The sequence below is a fragment of the Sprattus sprattus genome, assembly GCF_963457725.1.
Source record: "Sprattus sprattus genome assembly, chromosome: 7".
Classification (NCBI taxonomy): Eukaryota; Metazoa; Chordata; class Actinopteri; order Clupeiformes; family Clupeidae; genus Sprattus; species Sprattus sprattus.
Window position 1 is genome coordinate 10,639,180 of NC_137926.1, and position 17,500 is coordinate 10,656,679.

The 17,500-nt window shown below is 44.3% G+C and overlaps 1 protein-coding gene across 1 annotated transcript in view; it reads left to right on the plus strand.

Annotated features, from left to right (window-relative positions):
* The window catches only part of kcnq1.2 (potassium voltage-gated channel, KQT-like subfamily, member 1.2), a gene marked incomplete at both ends in the record, with an annotated part of 145,754 nt that overhangs the window by 23,762 nt on the left and 104,492 nt on the right, over positions 1-17,500 (plus strand). The window contains 6 exons of the mRNA XM_080842988.1: positions 804-935; positions 2,681-2,834; positions 4,698-4,724; positions 6,280-6,330; positions 6,814-6,928; positions 9,126-9,194. Of these exons, the coding sequence (XP_080699114.1) occupies positions 804-935; positions 2,681-2,834; positions 4,698-4,724; positions 6,280-6,330; positions 6,814-6,928; positions 9,126-9,194 (548 nt within the window). The remainder of the gene's footprint in view (positions 1-803; positions 936-2,680; positions 2,835-4,697; positions 4,725-6,279; positions 6,331-6,813; positions 6,929-9,125; positions 9,195-17,500) is intronic.

Consider the following 17,500-nt stretch of genomic DNA (forward strand, 5'->3'; position numbering starts at 1 on the left):
CGTGCTCCCAGACAGAGACGGCGGGCAAATATCGGCACTTTGAGCCAGCAGCCGACAGTTTTAAGAAACACCATTTATCCTCTAGGTAAATGGAATGACCCCAGATGCAACGCCCAGACAAAAATGTCCTCAGTGTCAAGCTGAGACAGCTCAAACAAACTCCAGGCTACGCCATGCAAACTGCTGACAGTGTTAAATAAGTCTGACAAGACCCTCTGGGCCAGTTGATAGTAAATTGCTGTGGTTAGCCATCTGTAGGTCATAACATGAGCAGACTTGCCCTTTTGCTCCGGTACTGAGCGTATTTCCAAGATTCATCCTTATTACAGGAGCTTTCATGGGGAACATTTCTGATTAATAACGAGTAAAACAGTCCTGGATCTGGTTCGAAATAGGAATTTATGGGGAATATATAATTAGCCTCCTGCCACGGCATGCGTTGGCCAATAAACACTGGTGCCGAAAGTGACGGCGGGTAATCTGTAGGTTATCGGGCAGATGTGGCAACTGTGTAATTGTGTCATATGATTTCACTGGAATGTAGTAGTTTTTGGAGAAAAGAGTCATTCCCTGACCATCATATCACCTGCAGCTGGGGACATCTGATTGACTCACACTCTTATGATTCTCCTGTGCAGACATTTTCTGTTTATGGCAGCAAAGACGTGCTGTTTGTTCACCCATAAGCAGGATTTAGAAGTGTATGTTTGACCAGTCTAGAATGGAATAGAATAGAATAGAATAGAATGCCATTCTATGTCACAAGCGTTGTTTTTTTCTTCCTTTGCTCCTTTTTTTCCTAGACACTATGGCGGTGCTATGCTGTAGAGAAACCCGGAGGTTGTTCAGCGACATGGAAGATGTACGTGCTGACCGCCGACTACGTGCCCCCTGCAAGCTCCGAAACCTCCAGCCCAGGCAACTTCAGAAAGCTGGTAAACAAAGTGCCGTCTGTTTCACACTGAAGGAACTGCAGCGCTGTGCTTAAATCCCAGAAGCATGGATTATGCCACGCAACACAAAAACACTGAACAACAGGTTGCTTTGTCCTGCTGTTTCTTAAGCTAAAATGCTAACCTCCGAGCTTCTGACCATGGTTTTGCCTCTCAGCCTCCTCAGCCTCCACAGGCCCTGGGTCTGGCAGCCATGTAAGAATAGGAGCTAGGGCCCAGGCCTTGGCTCTGGCAGCCATGTTAGAATAGGAGCTAGGGCCCAGGCCTTGGCTCTGGCAGCCATGTTAGAATAGGAGCTAGGGCCCAGGCCCTGGGTCTGGCAGCCATGTAAGAATAGGAGCTAGGGCCCAGGCCTTGGCTCTGGCAGCCATGTTAGAATAGGAGCTAGGGCCCAGGCCCTGGGTCTGGCAGCCATGTTAGAATAGGAGCTAGGGCCCAGTTTGTTTGCTGAGTGACCAGAAGAAGAAGAAGGGGAGAGAGAGAGCGAGAGCGAGCTGATGGGCTCGTTTGTGAGGAGCAGTGCCTTTGACTCGAACACAGTATTATACTCTCCTTTCACCCACCTCAGCTAGGAGCAACATAGACTGTACTGATGTCATGGGGAACTGACTGTGAATGAGCAAGTGTTCTACTGTGGCCCCCCCCCACCACCCCCTAAGCCCCCCACCACCCCCTAACCCCCCCCCCCCCCCCCCCTCCTTGCGTTTGCCATGATGACCCCAGGGCCCTTTTGTACCCCCCACACAAAGACACAGTCAGATGAGATGATGTCACCGCCCGCCTTTTTTCTCGTGGGAGTAAACCTTTGTGTAGCTAAACAACAACAAAAAAAATCTTTGTCCAGCACTGAGTCCACACATATTACAAGTTGGGGTTGGGGGGCGGTGGAGGGGGAAGGGGGAGGGGGGAGGGGGGAGGGGGGAGGGGGGAGGTTGAGCAGAGGCCACTTCCGTTCCTTTCTGATCGGTGGCGTGTGACTTTTTTTCTCTGTCTCGGTCCTAATGAGTCATTCACTGCGGCGATCACTGGAGGAGAGCTTGAGTCAAAGCTGGCCAGGGGGGCTGGGGGGGGGGCTCAACTCTCATTCCGAGGCAAGCAAAGGAGTTTAAAAAACCACAAGCAAATAAAATGCAGATATATCTGCAGGCTGAGAGCAGTGTGAAGCCCTGTAACAGGGTCATAGTCCACTCACCTCAGTGTGAAGGTGGAGTCCATCAGACCGTAGCTCCCATTTGTATATTGCAAGGAGGTTTAAAAGGATACGCTCCACAAATACCAAACAGACGGAGCAAATATTTAGTGAAGGGACTAAACTTTTCCTGTGGATGGGTGATATTTATAGACTGGGTAAAGATTAACATGTACCGGTCTGTGCAAACATGTCACTTTTTTTTCTTTTTTGGCCTCCATAAAGATAATTAATTCGTTCACTGACATTTTTATTGATTGATGACAAGTCTAGACAATGAAAGCCTGAATAGCATGCCCTTAAATCTAGCAGACATCACAGACTTGTTTGTCTACCAACTGAATGGGATGCTGGTTGCATGTTAATATGAGGCCTTCAGTTTTGTGCAGGGCATTTAAGGCACCACTGTCAGTGCGACTTGAGAAAAGAGCAGTTTCTAATCTCTCTCTCTCTCTCTCTCTCTGTCTCTCTCTCTCTCTCTCTGTCTCTCTCTCTCCTTCTCTCTCTCTCTCTCTCTTTCTCTCTCTTGTGTCCCCAGAGTAAACGCTACAAAAGGAAGCTAAGATCTCGTGACAATGGCTCCTTCAGCTCAGCAGGGGACAAGCCCTTGACCATTCCCCAGATCACGTATGACCACATTGAGGACAAAGACGAGAAGAAGGACGGGCCCTTCTTCCTCGAAGAACCCACTGGTAGCATGAGATTAGTCACTTTTGTTCCTCTTTCCAGAATGATAACTGTTATTGTAAACAAACACAGACAACAAAGTAAATCAGATGAATCAAGCATACATTTGCAGTATAACACATGAGATGCAGGATGCGAGTGTTTGCCTAGTTTAATAACTGTCCGTAATGTGTGTGTTGATGTTAGTGTGATGGTCTGCTGTTTAAAGCAATTACTTTTAGGCACTTTTAAGTCTGAAATGTGTCATATGAGGCGCATTTACTAAGCTGAGTGAGTCAGCTATGAAACTACACTGAGTTGTTCACACATATTCTGAGCCGTTGTAAGAACATAACGATACTTTTGTTTGGAATTGGATCAACTATATGCAAAGTTTGATGTACATACTTTCGAGATCCGGGTTAACAAATAGAAAGAAACGCTCAACAGAGGGTTTCAGCAAACTCTTCAGTGTGCATGTGATTGCAGAAGTTTCAGTTTATGCAACGTGGTTGAGGAGTGGGTGGGTGAGGAGTAAACGTTTGGGTGTGGACTTGTTTGTGTTTGGGCTTAGACTCTGTGAATCCCTACCTCTTTTGCTCTTCGAGCCTTAAGTTGGACACCACATGGACTCAGATGGGCAGATGCAAATACTTACTTCTGTACACACAAGGGGATTACAGACGATGTTTACCTGCACGCTACGCAGGCCTCAACAATTAACAAAATGATTTATTTCGCATGACAAAAATATGCACTGAATTGCCTCTCTTGGGAGGCCATTATAGTTTGTGGTTATGTATATTTGCATTTTCTGCAGATGTACAGGTCTGCGTGTTTAGGTCATTTGTTCCTTATTACATTAGAACTGCTTCAGTGACTTCATTTCCCTAAACACTTAGTGTTTAGTTATAAGAGGTGGCTAGCTCATACCGGAAAGCTATGGTAATGGGTGAGCAGTTTTTTGAAGGTTTTTGTTCAGGAAAATATGACTATTTAAGAGACTCTAATCCTCCTTTACAATTTATATAAGCACTTTGAGCTGCATTGTTTTGTATGAAAGGTGCTATACAAATAAAGTTTATTATTATTATTAATATTGTTATTATAGAAGTGTATTAAAAAGATCTCATGGAAAGAAAATTTGCATCTGGAAGAGAATGAATAGCAAAAGAATCAGCTGCTCAGTTTGCTGCCATGCATATTGAGGCTCTTGCTATAGGAATGAACTTAGGCCTTAAGGCACAACACTCACAGGTGATGGATGGTTTTTTTTAAATGTAAGGAGGCCATCCTGTGTAAAATGGTGCCTGGACGGAATCTTCCCTCACTGTAGTCATTTATGTTGGCCTTTACGACCTTTGCTATCAGGTGGCTATATCATCAAAGCAGAGGCTTTTCAGTGCAAGGGCTACCAGCGGAGAATTTACAGATAAAAAAATGGAATCTGGTTTCGTACTTAATTGGTGGCGTGTAGCGGAGAGATAATGAACAAAACCATATGTCAGTTTGTCTTTGAACTGTGAAAAATGCCCGTTGGAGTTTTTAGGACATTCCCTTTGTACATTTACTAATGGATAGCGTGAGTGTTTGATGGTTAGTATAAAAACAATATTTATAGATCTGTAACTGTTTTATTGGGGACATTTCAAAAGAACTCAGTGCCTTTGCAAGGCACAATAATAATGTCTGCCCACGAGAACTTTTCCTCATTAAAGAGAGCGAGTGTAGATGATGCTACATAAAGAGGCTGGTTGGGATTCACACATCAAGGGATTGCTAGCCTAGTAGCATCTGGTGCCCTGCACTGTCTATCCCTTCAAATGGGTTTAGGACTGCTATGGAGCGTTGGTTTGTGTAGTAAAAAGGTGCCATGTCTCTCCCCGCAGGCATCACCAAGATGCTCACGCAGACAGGTGAGCCTATTGTGTGATGCCCATGTCCTGCTGTGTGATGTCCTGCTGTGTGATGCTGTTATCTGTCTGTATCTGCATGTCCCGTTGATGAGCTTTGGCTCTTATTCTGAGTGCTATCTGCATGGCTTTGGCACTACACTGAGCTGTAGGTCAGCATTGGTGGAACAGGGCTGTAGAGAGAAAGGGACAGATTTTCCCAGCAGAGGTCACGTGCTCAGGTCTAATAAAGATGCCTGAAAGATGCTAGGATGAGTTAGAAGGTTAGGTGAACCGTATAGTAAGACATATATACATAGACATAGATGCACCATGTAGTGAGAAGTTTCATGGGCGAACCATATAGCGAGGCGTTTTTCTCCCTGCCTTAAAGCCAATCTATGTGTTTTTACCGCACAGTAAAATCTTATTGTGTTTTTCCCTTTGGCATTATGACAAAACCCTCTCCTTGTTCAGTAGCTGCATAGGGCTGAGGAACCATGCAAAATAATCAAATCATGACGAGAGGCGAGACAAGACAAGAAAGAGCCTTGGGATATACGCACCATATGTACTCCTTAAACTATTAGTTGTTTTTCTGGTCTTGTGAGCAGGTAGCCCGTGTTCATCCCATTCGATGCCTTCCTCCCTTAGAGTCTCAGGCAGTATTTTAATCAGACATCCACCTTCTTATCAGCGCCTGTGCTCCATTGACGCACAGGCTTTTTTGGCTGGCTTCTGCATCAGTGTGATGTTTTCTCTCCTCTGCCTTTGCCAAGTTTATTTGTGCTGAATTGCCCCCGGGCCTGCTGGGAAGTAGGAGGAGGAGGAGGAGGAGGAGGAGGTGATGGCGCAGGGGTGGCTGGCAGGGTGTTGAGGGAAGTAGGGCGATTCGGACCGAAGCGATAAACAAGCTGCATTGTGGAGCTTCACTGGTCAGAAATAAAAACTGCCGTTTCATTTAATCAACATCCGGCTTATCGCTCATCTGTCTGGCTGGCCTCGTCTGTGAGAATCTCTGAATGGGGCTCCCCGGGCTCCCCCCCCTCACCTCCCCCCCACCGTTGTCACTGTGGCCCCTGCTTGTTTTCATTCGCCGGGGCCTTCCAAGCCAAACGTGTTTGAACAGTCTGGGACGATATTAATAAAGCAGCATTGTTTGTGTAGCCGATAAGCCCAGTGTGTCTCTGATGAATGAGAAGCACTGGGGCTCGAGGGACAGCCTTGTTTGCAACTCTTTAGTCTGCGCCGCGCCGCACACTATGCTACTGTTTTATTCCCTCCACTCCACTCCACTCTGTGCACATAAACCAACTGAGTTGCCTGCACCTCTTTGAATAAAACAACCTCCTTTTATAATGTCACAGAGGCCTCTGCTGTAATGTTTAACTTGGAGTCTCAGTGCAGTTCTAAAACTAAGATAGGTTTCACGAACAAAGAACTGTAAGATCAAGTAAACAGAACACCTCGTTGGCCTTGTTTAATTAACCTCTGTTCTGGGCCTCACAAATGAAAGTGTCCTCCACAACTGCATGCCTGCATGACTTCTGTATGTTTTTGTCTGATTGCACGTCTCAAGACCATCACCATTCCTGGTCCTCTTTCACTCTGAGCTGTCCTGCTTCTCCAGGTATCAACACTAGATTCTCTTTCATTTCTGCATTTTCTTATGGGGCATATATTAGATACCGTATTTTCCCTACTATTAACCGCACTGTATACAAACTGCATTACAGTATTTTAAGTAATTTTATAAAACAAACCTGTGTTTTAACAGCAGTTTACTGAATGTTACGTCATGCCATATATTTACCTGATACATTAATGGAATTTGTATGTGAAAGAGGGAGTGAGAGATACACATTTATGCTGTATGCTTACTGTGTGCATTACTAAATACCGGGCCAGGGGAAAAACACATTGCATCGTATAGGTCACACCTGAGTATTGACCACAGGGATGCAGAAATTTAGCAAAATCGATGTATAAACCGCTGCCCATAGCCTGGAAATTATGGTGGTAGATAACATTTAAAGTGTTTCGGTGAGACTGTATTCCAAATCAAGGCTTTTGAATTGCCATGTTTTCTAATTCGGATTTGATTTTGTTTTAGTGAAGACAAAAATGGATGGATCCCCAAGAGCAATCACGCGAGCGAATAGTCTAGTGGACGACATTGACTTTGTCAGTGAAGACATTGCTTTGCCTGTGGTGACTGATCCAGCACAGTGAGTTTTTCATTATTTATTTTTTTCTCATATTAAGTTTCTATATTTATCCTTCCATTAAAAAAAAACACCTATCCACCCATATCTGTCTAATCCTCCATTCCCCTCATCCATCTGTCCATACATCCATTAAATACAAATGTTATGTATGCAGTTTATGTCGCCCTCTCCCCCATACCAGAACCAGCTTTTTAAATGTGAACCTCTTAAGTATTAAATCTCATGAATGGTGTTTGATGGTGTCCTTAAAGCCTAATGCAGTGACACAGATGTAGTGCTCCTTTGCATTAGAATGTCAGGTCCTACCATAGCCATTGCGTGATCAAGGGGCGTTCAACATAGCACAAACAGATCATGGCCTGAAGTTCTCACACAAGCTCAGGATTAGTTTTGCATTTTATGTAATTCAAAATTCTTGAATTATATCAGAATAATTTAGACCAAAATAACTAGCATAAAATAATGATATGAGTGTGTCAGTAAGGAGATGGTGAATTATGCCTGTTTTGCTGACATACAGTGTCTTTTCTCGCTTGTTAAGTTGAACTGACACAGGAAAGCATCAGAAACCTTTTGACTGTGTTTATCTGTTGACTTGGTGGTGTCGTTTGGTAAACTCATCATGGTGTTTCGAGTAAACTTAAAGTCACGTTTGGGAAAGGGATGGCTCGAGCAGGCACCCACGGGGCAGGGGTTCTGGAAATCTCTCCTGTGTCCGTTAAGAGTGTTGGACATTTCAAGCTGACCTTAGAATAATATCCTGTGGTGACGCTGAGTGAGTTTACATGGAAGTGTTACTCTGCACGCTCATTTCATGACACCCTAGGGGCTCTGGACTTTGCACTGTACCCGTGTCAACAGCTTATCAGTCAGAAGGTATGGTGACAGTGCGCACAGGGGTCCAGGGACTGCCGTGTCGAGTGGTAATGGAATGCAAACCAACTGGAAAATAATGCTGCAAAAAAACACACACAAAAAACATGTTCGGTGACCTATTTTCTAAGTTGCTTGAAAACAAGAGATTGTAAATAGTGGTACTGTTTCTGCGTACACCATATGAACAGTTCATGTAGGCCAATAGCATTATTATTCAATTAAAAATCAAATTACACAGGAAATGTCATTAATTCTGGCAAGATTGCATGCGTCAGTTTCAGTGTTTTATGTCAACAGAACGGCACTGAAAATGATTAACTAGACTTGTTCGTATGAACTCCAACCATAATACAGTAATAACAACCACGATAATCTTTATTTATAGAGCACACAAAATCCATGTTACAAAGTGTTTCACAGAGGTAGCAAAATAAAAACACCAGTGTTTTAAAATAAATCAGATAAAAACTATTTGGTACTGTATATAAAAAACAATACAGTGGTACACCAATACAGAGGATATACTGTACATATATGAAAATATGTTTCAGGTTACTGAATTGTAGATTTGTAGTTGGCAAGTGAGCATGTAAACAAGCTTATTGGAAAGGCTGTTCTCTGTCTACCCTATCAGTTATCTTATTGAGAGGCCACACAGTAAACAACCTATTTTTGTCTCTGCACCTGAAAATAGGTGACCACTAAAGGTCGGGCCACGTGCTAATCTAGATGTTTTCAGGTAGCTCATGGGATTTCATTTGTGCCAAGAGCATGAATTCACATTTGTCTCACCAAATTGGCCAGCAGTCGTTTAAAGTAATATCTCCAAATTGGATTTGATGTATTTATGTACAATTTTATGTCTTTCATATGAATGGAAAGTGTGCATGTGCAAGTTTGTCTGAGTAAGTGAGTGAGTGAGTAAGTGTGTGTGTGTGTGTGTGTGTGTGAGTGTGTGTGTGTGTGTGTGTGTGTGTGTGTGTGTGTGTGTGTGTTTGTGTGTGTGTGTGTGTGACTGTGTGTGTGTGTGTGTGTTTGCGTGTGTGTGTGTGTGTGTGTGTGTGTGTGTGTGTGTGTGCTTGTGTGTGAGTATTTGAGTGCTTGCAAGTGTGTGTGTGTGTGTGTGAATCTACCATTTATGGGAGCACTGGCTGGTGGGTGTGGCGGTGGTGGGTGTTGCCTTCTTCTCCATGTTCTTTGTACCAGTTCCACCCTTCACTAATCCAATCTCACCTCCAGCACTCTGCATTCCACCCCTGATTCAATATGTGCATTCAGCATCCCCCTGAAAGCCCTCTGCACAAATGCTTCTCTCTTACAGTCTGTTGACAAGCCCATCGGTGGCAAAGGTCCAGGACTCAATCTCCACACAACACTTGAACACAAGAAGGTACCGTACTTTTCTTCTGACCCCCCACCCCATGCCCCCCTCCTCCTCCCTCCGTCTGGGTCTACTGCATTCATTTTACTCAGCCAGTTGTTTTTCATTGCCATCAAAAAAGCATGTGATGTTGTCCTGGACCGAAGTGGTCAGGACATGCAAATGTTCGCTGATATGAAATAAATTATGTTAGCTCAGCCCTCTGCTAAAATAATTGGTCTGATGTGATAAACATAATTCAATGTTGTTCAAATCCTCCATCATCATTTATCCCTTATCAGGCCTGGTCCTGCTGTGTTCTCCCTTTGCCAGTGCTGGAACCATGTCTGTGTACTCTGTGTTATTCAAGCCGTGCAAAAAATGTTAATGTGTCATGTCATCATAGTCACATTATTCATCTGCCAATCTGTCTCTCCACAAACATAATAATGACTGTAATTGTCTGCTGTCTACAGGATGTAAAACTATGGTATAAGCTTATCAAAGTTCCTGATCACCTCAATATAGGCTAACTGTCACACCTTTAATGTCATAGATCTGATTTGTATGGTTACATTTGAATCATTGTCCCTGCTAAATAAGAACATTTTCATTTTCATTAATGACGTGTGTTCCAGTAAGATGACGGGTGATGGTCTTCTCGTATCCGGTCCCAGCAGTAGCGTACCTACGTCAGTTACCAGACAGTGTCAAACTTTGGCCATTCTGTTAAACAATCAAAATGCAGAGTTCAAAAATGGATTAACAATCTATAACTTCAGTAATAATGGATTCACATGACAACGTGAACATTTGCTGATAACACACGCCTTCCGATTATTAACCCCCATTATGATAGTAGCACTGCATTGACATTTAAGTGTTAAGTGAAAGGGGGCTCAACTGAAAAGATTAAACTTCCCATTTGCTGAATTAGGAGTAAGTAAGAAATCTCGAGACAGTGGCTGTATAGAAAGCGTGACATATGACTTGGCCTTGACTCGATCCAAGCCCGTCGGAATCCATTATGGCCTTTATTTCATTAACATATACACAAGCCCTTCACCTGCTTGCCATCAGAACCGACTGACCCCTGATGCTGAGTTTGCGCGCCCATCCGACGCTGACCCCCTGGTATGTGTAGGTAGTGATATGAGTGGATGTCCACCATACCCTGAAGAACATGAAAGATTCTCTTCTTTTTATTCTTCTTCTCTTCATCTGACTGATTCCTGGCTACCTGCACACAGGGCTATTTGTTAGAGAGGTGAGAAAGGGTCATATGAGAGGAATTTAACGACAGACCTTCAAGTAAGTGTAAGAAAGCCAGGCGGGGGTAGGCTGTAGACACCGCTTCTGTTGTCGCCAGTCTATACATGGTGCTGATCTTGTGTACTTATCTGGCGGTAAAATAACAAAATTGCGAAAACGAAGTTTGAGTAATACCCTCAATCCCCCCCCCCCCCCCCCCCCCCCCCGAAAACCGCAACTTCCTTAAAATGTCTAACTTTAATGGAATTCATGAGTTTGGCAACCATGAAAATGATCTCAGTCGCTCTAACATAAGTGCATTCAGTCACAAGGCATTCAGGACAGGAAGGTCAGCAAGTATACGTTGGCATGTTCTGATGGTGGTTGTGTTTGCCCCCCTCGTGTTTACATGCTCTCCCAAAGTGATGCCCCCCCCCCCCCCATACAAGTTTAAAACATGGTCATATTTTTAAATCAGTGGAAAAATGAGGGACTTGGTGTCAAATAAGAGCAGTGGCTATGTAGCTCCTCAGTGGCTATGTAGCTCCTCAGTGGCTATGTAGCTCCTCAGTGGCTATGCAGCTCCTCAGTGGCTATGCAGCTCCTCAGCGCCATGCCAGTGGGTCAGTGTGTCCGAATGTAATTAGAGCAGACTTAGTATCCTTTTTTGTAATAAAATAATAATCTCCTCATGATGTCATCTGGTTCAGGATAGCATGGGCTGTTAACTGTTCTGTTCTGCAGTTAAGTGGATATTGAGGTAAATAATGCCCATCTGTCAACAGTCTAGTTAATTCTGGACATTTGTTTGTGTGTGTGTGTGTGTGTGTGTGTATGTGTGTGTGTGTGTTACATTCTGTGCCTTTTTGTGCACATACCCATCAGTATATCTATCTGAGTTTGTGTTCTCGTGGACTCATTTTCAGCTGAGGGCTCTTCAAAGGCTTGAGCATGACCTGAGCAGGGCGTCAGGCCCCAGCGGTGAGTTTGACCCCTCCGACCACAGGCATGTCATCGCTGCTGGTTCTGCTGTAGGGATCAGAGGGCCGCATGTCAGAGGGCAGTCTGGGCAAGCACCGCCATCGCACTCCCCCCACACCCCTTCCCCCCTCCAGTGCCGGCTCCTGCAGATGTGGCAGCAGCTGTTCTGCTTGGGGCTCACAGCGCTTTTGTCACCACGCCTTGTGACTTATCACCCTTAATCGCCAGGCTCTCCTGCGACCCTCTTGATAGTCCGATCTCTGAGAAGAGGTCATTTTGACATTCGAGGTGAACACAAGTCCTCCGGGTCAATTCGAAAATGTCACCGGTCTAACCAGTGTGTGTTGGAACATACAGTACTTTGTATTTGGTTCGCCCTTGCCTTGCCTGTTGGTTTACCATTCCCTCTGCTTAAGTGTCCGCGTCAGATTTTTATAAGCTTTCACCAGGGGCAGTAGAAAGCTCTCCGTTATCTACTTGACTGCTAGAATGTGACGGAGTCTGTGTCTGTGGAGTGCTGTGTGATCGGGCAGGAGCTGTGTAGGCTTATCATTGTGTGGGGGCTGCTGCTCTCCGTTGGTTATTTATTCCTCTCTTTTGCCTCACTCTCCCTGTTACACCTTTAACCTACCCCCCACGCAACCCCCCACCCCACCCCGCCCCCACTCACACCCTCACCCCTGCCCACGTACTCTGATTAGCTGCTGGTTGCCGTGGTGTTTGTTTGCGTAGTTGAGGTTACTCTCTCTGCAGGGGGTCAAAAGGAGGTGGGTCAGGCCATTACACATCATACACACGCACACACACACACATTCACATATACATGCATAGACACACATAACTTCATAAGCACATATACATAAACCTTTACCTACAGAAACGTACAAACATATCCACACACACACACACACACACACACACACACATTTCTCTCCCTCTCCATCTCTCTATATCTCTCTCTCTCTCTCACACACACACACACACACACACACACACACACACACACACACACACACACACACACACACACACACACACACACACACACATACACACACACACTTACACACACACTTACACACACACGTGAATGTGAAGCATTCAGTATTTGCATCACAGTACTTGATCTTATCAGCCCTGCTGTTACACAAACTCTGGCACTTTCACCGTGTGTAAGTCAGGAGACCTTGAGGCCATGCCCCTAGCAAACAGACTCAGTCAACAGGCTTCACACACACACACAGTGTAAAGATCACACAAAGGCATGTGGGCTTTTATTTATGATCTCTTCTTTTGTTCTCACTATTTTTTCTCCACCCACAACTTGCTTATGGCCGTATCCTCTAAAGCGAGCAGTATGAGTTCCTTCTCAGGCGCATGCCTTGAAAATATTTATTTCCTCTAATTGTACAAGTTCTGTAAAAAGTGTGAGAAGCTTACAGCAGTGGAAGCGTTTTTTTTTTTTTTTTCCCGATAAACTGCTCTGTGTACAGAACATGTATTTATGCAACACGTGTTGTCCAAAACACAAACCAAACGTCCACCCAATAAACATAAACCAAAAAAAAGAAAAAAACAATGAAAAAGGAAAATATACAAAACACAATCATTTCTTAAAAGAAGTAAATAATTACACATTTTTAGTTTCTTGGCCTAGGTTGCCATTAAGAATAAGTTTATGGATAAAGCTAACGCCCCTGTTTTTCCCAAACATCTTCTCTCTCTTTACCACCTTCTCTGTTTCCACTCTCTCCTGAACCTCACAGAGTGGTCTGTCATCTCATAGCCCGAGGCAGATCCTCTCTCTCCCGGGGGGGGTGTGTGTGTCTGTGTGTGGACTTCTTAACAGACCAGTAAAAGTCAGTATGGGACGCCTGCAGGCACAGATTTAGGCTCTCTCTAATTGGCTGCTCTGCCTTACGAGCCGGACAGAGACAAACAGCATTGCCAAAGGGCGAAGGAATGCTGCGCCACACGCTGGCAGTTGGACTGATGCTTAGACAAAATTACACTTTCTTAAAATGCTGTCTTAAAATGCTGTCAGCATGTTTAAAGGTGCAGTGTCTAGGATTTAGGGGGGATCTGCTAGCAGAAATGGAATAAAGTGTTGATAAATATGTTTTTATTAGTGTACAATCACCTCTAACTATGAATCCTTGTGTGTTTGTTAGCTTAGAATGAGCTTTTCTATTTAAGAGGGGGGAATCTTACACGAAGGCCGCCATGTTGCTCCGACATCTACAGTAGACCAAAACAGACTGACGTGGCTCTAGAGAGGGCCTTTCGCGTTACTATGGTTGCGCCGAATGGAAGACGACGAAGAAGAAGAAAGAACAGCAATCAGTGGTTGCTGGTGCTGACGAATACGTGGTGGTTTCTGGTGCTGACATTTTGTGTTCTGAAAACCCCAAATTTTGACAAATGGTCGATCATACTTATTATTTAGCAGAAAAAAAGCTTTTCTCGGATGGAAACTAAGTGACGCTTAGTTGCGAAGTTTCCAGCTGGAAAGGTAATTTAGCCTACCAATCTAAATGTTATTTGTTTGGTAGCTTTATCTACAATGTCACAATGGGCATAGATACCAACACAAGTAACCTTTTTCCTGTGTCAATGTTGAATTGATACCAGGATTGTCATTTTATATCTTTGTTATTTGGACCCCAAAGACCTGGTGATGTAACTGAGATCAGCCCACAGCTGCTGAAAAGTATTACCATGAAAAAAAAAGTTACATTCAACAAACAAGCTTTGGAGCTCATGTCAGCCAACAACTAACATAGCCAAACTTCCCTATTTACAGTCCATGGAAGCTATAAACTATAGTTTTACAGACTAAATAACTTAATACAATTTCTAAATATCTATCTAAAGTAACTTCATCACTTGACATATTATGACTACTCAATGCGGTCGTAGGCGATGACATCATTCTCTTACATGCTTAGAAAACAAGGGGTGAGGGAGGGGTATTCCATAGGATGCAATCTGCAGACCTCACCACTAGATGCAAGTAATTCCTTCACGCTGTACCTTTAAATAAGTTTGAAGTGAAAATGTGTTATTGGCATGTTTCCAAAGCAACCCCTGTCACAGGACTGCAATTATTCTCTTTCCAGCATGTAGGAAACTAATTTTCTGTTCTTTTTATCAGCTGACACGCTTTGTCTTGATTTTGTGCAGCATCCTTAAACAAAAATCTGTTTCAGGCCTTAAAAACCCACTTATCCTTCTCTGAAACAGGGTGCACTGTTTCACAGCAGTAGCAACGGAACCGAAGTGTGTGCACACACTGATCCATCATCTCAGGTTTGTTTTGTGTCTTTGGAGAGAAAGGCCAGTCTGTTGCCACTCTAAAGAGAGAAAAGAACAAATTGTGCCCCAGTGTCTTGAATCCGTGCCAGTGGAGAGAGAAAAGGAGGGAGGGATAGACAGAGAGGTGGAAATGGAGAGAGAAAAGGAGGGAGGGAGAGACAGAGAGCGGGAGAGGGAGAGAGAAAAGGAGGGAGGGAGAGACAGAGAGCGGGAGAGGGATAGAAGCAAGGGGTTGGGCAATAAAACAGCCACATACTGATTCATCTCCCTGGACGTTGCAGACCTGCAAAGGCAGACAGTAGTTAATCTCATAACCAACAAGGCCTCTGTCCCACTTTGCACATATGCATAACCAATATTTGCAGTCCTTTTGGAAGCTGCTGTATAACTGAGGTGGTTGAAGCTCTTTCAGTGGCTGCTCTGCAAATGCAAGTATAGGGTAGTGTTCCAGGGTTTCACCACTGACGTGACTTGGGGAATCTAAATGAGTGAAATCTATCATTAGGAATGTGCTGGTAGCATTGATATTAGATCAGGTTTGTTTTAATGAATCAAATTCCTAAGTTTGTTTAGGTGAGGTGGTAGTGCTTCGCATTAAGAGATCCCATAATCCACATGTGAATGCATTTATGAAGAAGAACCAAGAACATTCTTTGGTATTGGAAAATCTTTGTGGGATTTCTTTTGTTTGTTTGTTTGTTTTTTTTATCAGGGAATTTCACTTTATAGCCACGATCCCTTAATCAACAGTACACAATTCCATATGTATACAGTGTAACATTAATAACATGTTAGCTTCTGCATTAACAAAACGTTGCATTGTAGTCAATGCTTTATCAAAGCTGACTCCCCCTTGTAATTATTGTTAATCAGTGGACCCTAAATGTGAAACCTAAACCGGTGGGCTGACTTACTCAGAGTGATGGTTTAAAGTAGCAGGCTTCCTCAATGTCAAATCTTATGAGGACAACTATGAGGCAGCTGTGCTGTATTAAGAGATGACTGATCCAGAATGCCAACCTCACTAACCCCTGGCCCTTTCCGTTTTGGGGATCATCAGTTCCAAGGGGCCCAGACACATACATCCATGTTTGGATTCCAAAATATGCTGTGGTACCCTGTTCTCAGAACAGCACGCATTTATTCTGACCTATTCATTTTTTCTCGCCACAACAAACAGCCACCATTCATTTGGATGGGAGTTCAGCTGTTTTATGGTGACAGATGTAAACAGTTATAATCAATACCAAAACAAAATGGTGCTAGGGAATCTGAACCCGGTTTCAGTCGCACAGTCCTTTGTGTTGTCTGTTCACGTCTGTTCAGTAGATCGCGTTCCTTTCGAGATGGCACTCGTGCGGTGTCCCCTTCCTGAAGGTTCCATCATGACATCAGTGACGTCTGCCTGGGGCTGTTATTAGCCCCTCCACCGCAGATGATGATTCAGGCGGAATTGCTCCTCTCCGTTTTCACCTCGAAGCAGCTACTTTGGTGAGGCCGTTGGATGCTGAGCAAATTCCAAACAAAGCCAGCGCGAAGGGTTAGTGCGGGCTTCTTTTTTTTTTCTTTTTTTTTTTACGACATAAAACGCCAGACCAGGGCAATAAAAGGTTCCCCCATAAAGTGCTTTAATGAAAGAGTGGGTTTCATTCGAGCTGTCATTGGATTCGCCGGATTAATGAAAGCGCAGCGTCGCCGTTAAAGGGGAGTGTTTATGCCCGCAGTGGCTCCTTTTTATGGCCACTGATCCTCGCTGGAGGAATGCCCCCTAATGATGGCTGACCACAGATGTGAGGGAGCCGAGGGAAGGCTTCAAGTCAAGTGCCAGAGATGGCTGAACACACCGCTGCAATGTGCTGTAACTGCTCTATGTCATCCTGCATTTAGGCTTTGTGGTTAGAGGGCTAATTTTACAGTGTCAGGTTGTTTGCTAATTCACCAAAGGTATGGTGAAGTTGCTTTTCTCCACAAGTCGAGCTTTTGTGCGTGCAGTCTGGCCCTGTGCTGCTGTGTGCAGGACTGGTGGCAGGGCCCAAAATGGTGCTCAGCTCCCTCTAGACTAGAAAAAGCTCATCCTTGAAAGGACTGAACAGAGCGTACTGACCCAAACAGAGCTTTTGACATGGTATTAAGATTAAAATCACCAAGAAAGACACGGCTGAAGTTTACACATTTTGTTCTTTTAACAAAAAATAATGAGACAAGACCTGATTGGTTTATCTTTGTTCTAATCATTTTAAAAGAACAGCTCTGAATATTTCAAGATCCTCTCCTCCCAGCAGCGCCTTTGAAGTCGGGCTGCAGGGGTGAGCTCCGGGGCCGAAGTGTAGTGCAGTAATTAGGTGAGTGTGTGTAGGCTGGCTTTGGAGCGCTCCAGTGGCTCCATTGTGCGCGCTAGCTAGCGCAGAGGCGCAGCGTAGCGCAGTGCACCATATAAAGAGTCACCCTAATCCGTTTAAACAAAAGGCTGGGCGAGTCGAGGAGGAACCCCGAGTTTCTCCGGCCCTCTCAGCTCCTCTCACTATTAATCCTGCTTCTGTATTTCTCCCGGCTAGTATATTTCCTACGCAGTGCAACGTTAAACCAACACAACGGGCTAGGGCCAGGGCTTTCTGGCAGCAGAGCGTGTTCTTTTTCCTCCGGTACAGGCCGTCCCCTACCACGACAAATCGAGGTGAAATTAAAAAACGGAAAAGAAAAATAAACTCAGGAAATTGCAATTTTTTTTTCTCTCTCTCTCTCTTCTTTTTCGTCTTCTTTTTTTTTTTTTTTTTCCTTCTCCCTTCCCA